The sequence below is a fragment of the Pelodiscus sinensis genome, unplaced genomic scaffold (genome assembly GCF_049634645.1).
Source record: "Pelodiscus sinensis isolate JC-2024 unplaced genomic scaffold, ASM4963464v1 ctg34, whole genome shotgun sequence".
Taxonomy (NCBI): Eukaryota; Metazoa; Chordata; order Testudines; family Trionychidae; genus Pelodiscus; species Pelodiscus sinensis.
Window position 1 is genome coordinate 8591028 of NW_027465849.1, and position 9431 is coordinate 8600458.

At 74.2% G+C, this 9431-nt stretch overlaps 1 protein-coding gene across 1 annotated transcript; it reads left to right on the plus strand.

The window, feature by feature from the left end:
• The first annotated feature begins 239 nt into the window (after nt 1-239).
• LOC142823804 (tyrosine-protein kinase receptor UFO-like) lies at nt 240-8006 on the plus strand. Its single transcript, XM_075915255.1, has 4 exons — nt 240-655; nt 5308-5506; nt 6568-6668; nt 7771-8006. Exons 1-4 carry the CDS (start codon nt 250-252, stop codon nt 7989-7991), a joined length of 927 nt encoding a protein of 308 aa, XP_075771370.1. The 5' UTR covers nt 240-249; the 3' UTR covers nt 7992-8006.
• Nucleotides 8007-9431: the final 1425 nt, after the last annotated feature.

Below are 9431 nucleotides of genomic sequence, written 5' to 3' on the forward strand. Positions count from 1 at the left end.
CTCCCCGGCCCCACGCCTGCCCTCCCCATACACCCCGGCCCCACGCCGGCCCCTCCCCATACACCCTGGCCCCACGCCGGCCCCTCCCCATACTCCCCACCCCCACGCCTGCCCTCCCCATACACCCCGGCCCCACGCCGGCCCTTTCCTGGTGCTGTAACTTTAACAAACTGAGACTTTCTTGCAGCTTTTCTGCGCTCCCCTCCCATTAACCCCTGGGCTGCCGGCTGGAATGTCCCGGCCCAGCTGATGCTCCCTTCTGCTTTCGGGCGGGCGCCAGGCTGCGTGGGCGGGCGGGACAGGCAGTGGCTGTGGCTGAGGCTGGCAGAGGGCTGGCCGGGGCAGGCGCCCCAGCTCCCTGGCTGGGCTCTCTCTTGCAGGCTGCCTGGGGGCGCCGTGCTCAGGCCGGGGGCCTGTGGGGAGCCAGGGCGGCCCCCCGGAGCCAGGCCCAGGCGGGGCGAAGCCGGCGAGGAAGGAGGCGACCGTGGGCAGGAGTCGGGCTCGGAGGCCCCGACCCGCCCGGACCGGCAGGGCGCGGCCCCCCAGATCCACTCCGGGTGCTGGCGATTCCGGGGAGCCGACATGGGCACGGCCGGCAGCCCCCTGCTCTGCCTGCTGGCGGCCTGCTGGCTGGGCACGGGCGCGCCCCAGGCCGGTGAGTACCCCCCGGAGAGCCTGGGGCCGGGCCGGGCGAGACTGGGGCAGTAGCTCCGGGCTCTTCTGCCCCTTCCTGGGGGGCGGAGGGCAGAGCCGAGGCGCAGGATGGGGACTGGGGGCAGGCGGATCCCACGGGGGGGGGGGGGTTGGTTTCCAGTCCTGAGTCTGTGACCGACTCCCCATGTGACCCTGGCCAAGCCCCTTCAGCCCCATTGTGCCTCGGTTTCCCCACTGGGGGTAAGCATGTTGGCCAATCTCTGCGGGCTTTGGGGTGCCGGGGTGGGGGCTGAGACTCGAGAGGTCAGTCCCAGGTGCTGGTTGTGGGGCAGGTGCCCGGAGCCCCCGTGGAGGGGGCTGGAGAGGTGCCAGGGTCAGCGGAAGCTAAAAACAGTTTCATCGCAGACTAGGCTGCAGGTGGGAGCCAGCAGAGGCTGCTCAGAGCCTGGGGGGCAGGGCTGGGCTGGAGGGTGGGGCACTGGCAGGGCTGGGGGGCAGGGGCTGGGGGGCGGGTGGGGCACTGGCAGGACAGGGGGCAGGGGCTGGGGGGAGGGTGGGGCACTGGCAGGGCTGGGGGGCAGGGGCTGGGGGGCGGGTGGGGCACTGGCAGGGCAGGGGGCAGGGGCTGGGGGGCAGGGGCTGGGGGGGCGGGTGGGGCACTGGCAGGGCTGGGGGGCAGGGGCTGGGGGGCGGATGGGGCACTGGCAGGGCAGGGGGCAGGGGCTGGGGGGAGGGTGGGGCACTGGCAGGGCAGGGGGCAGGGGCTGGGGGGAGGGTGGGGCACTGGCAGGGCAGGGGGCAGGGGCTGGGGGGCAGGGGCTGGGGGGCGGGTGGGGCACTGGCAGGGCTGGGGGGCAGGGGCTGGGGGGAGGGTGGGGCACTGGCAGGGCAGGGGGCAGGGGCTGGGGGGCAGGGGCTGGGGGGCGGGTGGGGCACTGGCAGGGCTGGGGGGCAGGGGCTGGGGGGAGGGTGGGGCACTGGCAGGGCAGGGGGCAGGGGCTGGGGGGAGGGTGGGGCACCGGCCGCACAGGGAGCTCGGCTCCCGGCTCTGGGATGTGGGGCTGGGCGAGCTGCACACACATCATGTTTGCCGGATGGGTGGGGGCTTTGGCCCCGCAGCTCCCTCGGCGCATCCCAGCTGTGTCGCGGAGCAGCTCCCCCCCAGCACTGGCTGCATTTCAGCACCAGCGTCACCTTGTGCCTGCGCAGGGCGGCCAGATGGGTCCAACAAAAATACCAGCCACGAGCCCCCAACGGACACGAGGTCGGAGCGAGCCCGCGCCCCCCCAGCTCCATTGGCTCCAGCACTGGACTGGCCGGTTCAAACCCGACCCCTGGCACCGGGACGGGCCTTGTGCTGGGGAACAGGAGCCTGCTACAGAGTCCTGGACGGTGCCCCCAGACCCCCCCGAGATCAGGGCCCGTCGGGCCGGACGCCCCCCAGACCTCCCGAGATCAGGGCCCGTCGGGCCGGGCGCCCCCAGACCCCCCCGAGATCAGGGCCCGTCGGGCCGGGCGCCCCCAGACCCCCCCGAGATCAGGGCCCGTCGGGCCGGGCGCCCCCAGACCCCCCCGAGATCAGGGCCCGTCGGGCCGGGCGCCCCCAGACCTCCCGAGATCAGGGCCCGTCGGGCCGGGCGCCCCCAGACCCCGGCCGAGATCAGGGCCCCCAGACCCCCCCAAGAGGAGGCCAAGTCTCTGCATTTCCCGGCGGCCCGTCACCGCCAGCCCAGCCCCAGGTTCCCTGCTGACCCGCTCTGGGCCCTGCGAGGCTCTGGGGGGGGTCCCAGGCCCTGGGATCGGCCTCCCGGCAGAACGTGCCGGAAGCGGGGGGGGGGGGGAAACGAAAGAGGAACCAAATTGCTTTGAACCACAAGCGGCGGCAGGGGGGGGCCTGTGACCGGTGCACCCAGCGGGGGGAGGGGGGGCCTGTGACTGGTGCACCCGGCGGGGGAGGGGGGGCCTGTGACCGGTGCACCCAGCGGGGGGAGGGGGGGCCTGTGACCGGTGCACCCAGCGGGGGGAGGGGGGGCCTGTGACCGGTGCACCCAGCGGGGGGAGGGGGGGGCCTGTGACTGGTGCACCCGGCGGGGGGAGGGGGGGCCCTGTGACCGGGGGGGGGGGGGCCTGTGACCGGTGCGCCCGGCGGGGGGAGGGGGGGCCTGTGACCGGTGCACCCAGCGGGGGGAGGGGGGGCCTGTGACCGGTGCACCCAGCGGGGGGAGGGGGGGCCTGTGACCGGTGCGCCCGGCGGGGGGGAGGGGGGGCCTGTGACCGGTGCGCCCGGCGGGGGGAGGGGGGGGCCTGTGACCGGTGCACCCGGCGGGGGGAGGGGGGGCCTGTGACCGGTGCGCCCGGCGGGGGGAGGGGGGGCCTGTGACCGGTGCACCCGGCGGGGGAGGGGGGGCCTGTGACCGGTGCGCCCGGCGGGGGGAGGGGGGGGGCCTGTGACCGGTGCGCCCCGGGCGGGGGGAGGGGGGGGCCTGTGACCGGTGCGCCCGGCGGGGGGAGGGGGGGCCTGTGACCGGTGCGCCCGGCGGGGGGAGGGGGGGCCCTGTGACCGGTGCCCCCGGCGGGGGGAGGGGGGGCCTGTGACCGGTGCGCCCGGCGGGGGGAGGGGGGGGCCTGTGACCGGTGCCCCCGGCGGGGGGAGGGGGGGGCCTGTGACCGGTGCGCCCGGCGGGGGGGAGGGGGGGCCTGTGACCGGTGCCCCCGGCGGGGGGAGGGGGGGGCCTGTGACCGGTGCGCCCGGCGGGGGGAGGGGGGGCCTGTGACCGGTGCGCCCCGGCGGGGGGAGGGGGGGGCCTGTGACTGGTGCACCCAGCGGGGGGAGGGGGGGGGCCTGTGACTGGTGCACCCAGCGGGGGGGGGGGCCTCAGGCTTCCACTGTGACCCGCCAGCCCCCAGAGCGAGCAGCAGGGCCAAGTCCCTTCTGGTTCCCACGCCCTGGAATGTGGCTCCCATCCCAAGGGGCTGAACGGCCGGGGGAGGGGGAGGGGGAGAAGGTCCCTGCTGTGCAGATCAGCTTCCCCCCCCCCCCCCCCGATCCGGTTCCTCTGCCTTTGGCAGCTGGGGAAACTGAGGCACAGGCGGGCTGATTCCCAGCCCCCTGCTCCATGCACATCCAGGAGCCAGACCTGGGGACGGCCGTGTCCCTCCACCATCCCCGTGCCTGCCTCTGGGGTGGGGCCTGCGGGCTAGTCCTACACGGACCCCTCGCCTGGCTCTGAGATGCGCCCACCTCTGGGGTGGGGCCTGCGGGCCGGTCCTTCACGGACCCCTCGCCTGGCTCTGAGATGTGCCCACCTCTGGGGTGGGGCCTGCGGGCTGGTCCTTCACGGACCCCTCGCCTGGCTCTGAGATGCGCCCACCTCTGGGGTGGGGCCTGCGGGCCGGTCCTTCACGGACCCCTCGCCTGGCTCTGAGATGTGCCCACCTCTGGGGTGGGGCCTGCGGGCTGGTCCTTCACGGACCCCTCGCCTGGCTCTGAGATGCGCCCACCTCTGGGGTGGGGCCTGCGGGCTGGTCCTACACGGACCCCTCGCCTGGCTCTGAGATGCGCCCACCTCTGGGGTGGGGCCTGCGGGCTGGTCCTTCACGGACCCCTCGCCTGGCTCTGAGATGCGCCCACCTCTGGGGTGGGGCCTGCGGGCTGGTCCTTCACGGACCCCTCGCCTGGCTCTGAGATGCGCCCACCTCTGGGGTGGGGCCTGCGGGCTGGTCCTTCACGGACCCCTCGCCTGGCTCTGAGATGCGCCCACCTCTGGGGTGGGGCCCAGGGGCCGGTCCTTCACGGACCCCTCGCCTGGCTCTGAGATGTGCCCACCTCTGGGGTGGGGCCTGCGGGCTGGTCCTTCACGGACCCCTCGCCTGGCTCTGAGATGCGCCCACCTCTGGGGTGGGGCCTGCGGGCTAGTCCTTCACGGACCCCTCGCCTGGCTCTGAGATGTGCCCACCTCTGGGGTGGGGCCTGCGGGCTGGTCCTTCACGGACCCCTCGCCTGGCTCTGAGATGCGCCCACCTCTGGGGTGGGGCCCAGGGGCCGGTCCTTCACGGACCCCTCGCCTGGCTCTGAGATGCGCCCACCTCTGGGGTGGGGCCCAGGGGCCGGTCCTTCACGGAGCCCTCGCCTGGCTCTGAGATGCGCCCACCTCTGGGGTGGGGCCTGCGGGCCGGTCCTTCACGGACCCCTCACCTGACTCTGAGATGCGCCCACCTCTGGGGTGGGGGCCCAGGGGCTGGTCCTTCACGGACCCCTCACCTGGCTCTGAGATGCGCCCACCTCTGGGGTGGGGCCCAGGGGGCCGGTCCTTCACGGACCCCTCGCCTGGCTCTGAGATGCGCCCACCTCTGGGGTGGGGCCCAGGGGCCGGTCCTTCACGGAGCCCTCGCCTGGCTCTGAGATGCGCCCACCTCTGGGGTGGGGCCTGCGGGCCGGTCCTTCACGGACCCCTCGCCTGGCTCTGAGATGCGCCCACCTCTGGGGTGGGGCCCAGGGGCCGGTCCTTCACGGACCCCTCGCCTGGCTCTGAGATGCGCCCACCTCTGGGGTGGGGCCCAGGGGCTGGTCCTCCACAGACCCCTCGCCCCACAGAACACTCTGGGGGGGCAGGCCCCCAGCAGCAGACACCTTCACCCTCCCCCCCCCCGCAGCCCTGCACTTCCTGGAGAGCCCCTCGAACCTGACGGCGTCGCTGGGGAAGGACGTGCGGCTGCGCTGCGCCGTGCGCCTGGGCCAGGAGCCCCCCGACATTGGCTGGCTGCGGGACGGGCGGACGCTGGAGCTGGCCGACACCAACCAGATGCAGATGCCGGTGACCGACAGGGACTGGCTGGCCGTCAGCGAGCTCAGGTGAGCGGGTCCCCCTCACCCAGACCCCACGCCCCCCCCAGGGCCAGGGGTCACCCAGTAGGAGCCGTGGGGAGTGGGGTTGTCCCCCGAGGAGGGTGGCACCGGGCCCTGCCCCCCATCTGCAGCCTGGTGCAGTCCAGGCTGGGCAGACAGAGCCCGACCCGGCCCCCCCTGCCTGCCCCCCAAGCCAGAGAGACTCACTCCCACCCCCAGCAACCGGCCCCTGCCCTGCAGCCAGCCCTGCCCCCTTCCCGGGCAAAAGGGGTCAGCTGGTTGCCCCCCATCTACGCTCAGCTTCCAGAGTGCCTGGCCCAGCGGGTACAGGCTGGGCTGGGGCTGCCTCCTGCAGTGGGTCACCCCCCAAATTCCCACACCCAGACAGGCACTGGCGCCCTGCCCAGGGAAACTGAGGCACACACACGGGGTCACCCCAGGACAGTAGGTATCCCATGCCACACAACAAGGGAACAGAGCGACCCCCCCCCCACCCCGCGTCCCAGGAGCCCAGACGGGTGCTGCACCCGGCGCAGGTTGGGGGCTGGAGGGGGGGGAGCGGGTGACGCTGGTGAAGCTGCCCCGCCCTGCAGGCCACGGCGCCTCTCGCTGCTGCCTCCTTCCTCGGGGCAGACGGCCCCCCCCCAGTCCGGCCCCCCCAGTCCAGCCCCCCTCCATGCAGTGCCTCCAGTCCGGCCCCCCAGTCCAGCCCCCCTCCATGCAGTGCCTCCAGTCCGGCCCCCCCAGTCCAGCCCCCCTCCATGCAGTGCCTCCAGTCCGGCCCCCCCAGTCCAGCCCCCCCCCAGTCCAGCCCCCCTCCATGCAGTGCCTCCAGTCCGGCCCCCCCAGTCCAGCCCCCCCCCAGTCCGGCCCCCCTCCATGCAGTGCCCCAGTCCGGCCCCCCCCAGTCCAGCCCCCCTCCATGCAGTGCCCCCAGTCCGGCCCCCCCAGTCCAGCCCCTCTCCATGCAGTGCCCCCAGTCCGGCCCCCCCCCAGTCCGCCCCCCCGCGCCGTGCCCAGCCTGCCAGGTGCTGCCCGCAGTGCTCACGCCCCCCCTCCGCCCGCAGTATCCCCGCGGTGCAGCTCTCGGACGCGGGCAGCTACCAGTGCGCGGTGCAGGTCCAGGGGCAGGAGGTGCTGTCTGACGCCGCCCACCTGGGCCTGGAAGGTGAGTGGCCCTGGGCCCCTCCGGACTCGGCCCTGCACCACGGGGCTGAGGGCGGTGGCTGGATAAAGGGGAAAGCAGCCACGCTGCTGCAGCCTGTGGGGCGCTGGAGCCGTGGCTGGGACAGGGAGCTGCCCCGGGTGTGCGGGTCCCTGGGGAGCCGGAGCCGTGGCTGGGACAGGGAGCTGCCCCGGGTGTGCGGGGCCCACAGGGCGCTGGAGCCGTGGCTGGGACAGGGAGCTGTCCCGGGAGTGCGGGGCCCACAGGGCGCTGGAGCCGTGGCTGGGACAGGGAGCTGTCCCGGGAGTGCGGGGCCCACAGGGCGCTGGAGCCGTGGCTGGGACAGGGAGCTGTCCCGGGAGTGCGGGGCCCACAGGGCGCTGGAGCCGTGGCTGGGACAGGGAGCTGTCCCGGGTGTGCGGGGCCCACAGGGCGCTGGAGCCGTGGCTGGGACAGGGAGCTGTCCCGGGAGTGCGGGGCCCACAGGGCGCTGGAGCCGTGGCTGGGACGGGGAGCTGCCCCGGGTGTGCAGGGCCCACGTGGCACCGGAGCCATGGCTGGGACAGGGAGCTGCCCTGGGTGTGCGGGTCCCTGGGGAGCCGGAGCCGTGGCTGGACGGGGAGCTGCCCTGGGTGTGCGGGTCCCTGGGGAGCCGGAGCCGTGGCTGGGACGGGGAGCTGCCCCCGGAGTGCGGGTCCCTGGGGAGCCGGAGCCGTGGCTGGGACGGGGAGCTGCCCCGGGAGTGCGGGTCCCTGGGGAGCCGGAGCCGTGGCTGGGACGGGGAGCTGCCCCGGGAGTGCGGGTCCCTGGGGAGCCGGAGCCGTGGCTGGGACGGGGAGCTGCCCCGGGAGTGCGGGTCCCTGGGGAGCCGGAGCCGTGGCTGGGACAGGGAGCTGCCCCGGGAGTGCGGGTCCCTGGGGAGCCGGAGCCGTGGCTGGGACGGGGAGCTGCCCCGGGAGTGCGGGTCCCTGGGGAGCCGGAGCCGTGGCTGGGACGGGGAGCTGCCCCGAGTCACACCCAGCCCTGCTGCTCAGGCGCCCCTGTCGGGGGAGGCGGGCTCCGGGCAGGGGGAAGCAGCAGCCTGATGTCCGCTCTGCCTGCCCAGGGCTGCCCTTCTTCTCCGAGGAGCCCCAGGACCTGGAGGTGGCGGCCGACACCCCCTTCAACCTGAGCTGCAGCGCCCAGGGACCCCCGGATCCCGTGCGGGTCGTCTGGCTGCAGAACGGGGCTCCCCGCAACTCCCTGGTGGAGCAGCTGGCCCAGGTGCCCTCCACGCTGGCAGTGAGCGGTGAGTGGGGGGGCACGGGGCCAGAGCCCCCCCCGTAGGCACGTTGGGGCGGGGGATGGGAAGAAGGCGGGAGAGGGGAGCAGCTGTTCGGGGCACCCCCCCATGTCTCTGCTCTCAATGGGCCGTTTGTCTCCTGCTCGCCAGGGTGGCTCGGTTATGGCTGTGGGGGGGTCAAGGGGGGTCGTCAGCAGCTTGGGCCTGCGGCAGCGGCTCTCCCACTGCATTATTCTGGGTGGCGCTCGTCACCAGGGAAACTGAGGCAGGGAGCACTCAACCACCCGGCCCATGGTCACATGGGGAGTCCATGACCATGACAGACCCAGGAACAGAAACCGGCCCCCCCCCCGCCCCAACCCAACCCACTAGCCCCCCCTCCCTCCCCGACCCTGACAGAAGCCAGGTGTCCTGGCGCACAGCTCTGACCACTAGCCCCCACTCCCTCCCTGAACCAGAAGCAGGGGCAGAAGGGCCCCAGCCAAGTCCCTGGCACTCCCAGGCTGTGCAGCCCCTGAGAGCCCCCCTCCCCCCCACGGCCCCCGAGCTGCAAACGCCAGCCCCGCTGACTCAGGCGGGGGCGGGTGAGGCACCGGAGTGAGTCAGGCACTGAGCTGAGGGGGGGAGGGGCAGGGCCAGGGGGTGGCAGCCGGCACAGGGCCTGGCCGGGGAGCTGGGGGGCTATTCCAGCCACTTGGCCCTGGCGGGGCTCTGTGCCCCCCACCCTCCTGTGTCCGCACAGCCCCTCACCCAGGTGTCAGGCCTCATGGGGCTTAGCAACGCCTTGGGCTTTCTGTACCCCATGATCAGCCAGGGAGAGAACCCAGGAGACCTGGCTCCCGGCCCCCCCGCTCTAACCACTAGCCCCCACTCCCCCTCCCAGAGCCAGGGAGAGAACCCAGGAGACCTGGCTCCCGGCCCCCCCCGCTCTAACCACTAGCCCCCACTGCCCCGAGCCAGGGGAGAGAACCTAGGAGTCTTGGCTCCCATCCCCTGCTCTAACCACTAGCCCCCACTGCCCCGAGCCAGGGGAGAGAACCCAGGAGTCTTGGCTCCCGGCCCCCCCCGCTCTAACCACTAGCCCCCACTCCCCTCCCAGAGCCAGGGGAGAGAACCCAGGAGACCTGGCTCCCGGCCCCCCTGCTCTAACCACTAGCCCCCACTGCCCCGAGCCAGGGGAGAGAACCTAGGAGTCTTGGCTCCCATCCCCTGCTCTAACCACTAGGCCCCACTGCCCCGAGCCAGGGGAGAGAACCTAGGAGTCTTGGCTCCCATCCCCTGCTCTAACCACTAGGCCCCACTGCCCCGAGCCAGGGGAGAATGCTGTGCTGGGAGCGGAGCAGCGAGTCGCGGGGCGGCAGCCTGGGAGCCAGAGGGACACAGCAGCCAGGCCAGGCCGGGGGATCCCTGGCCCCCGATGTGCGGAGGAGGAGGGGGCACTGGGCTGGGGGCATTCGGGCCGGGGCTGGGCAGAGGAGCAGGGA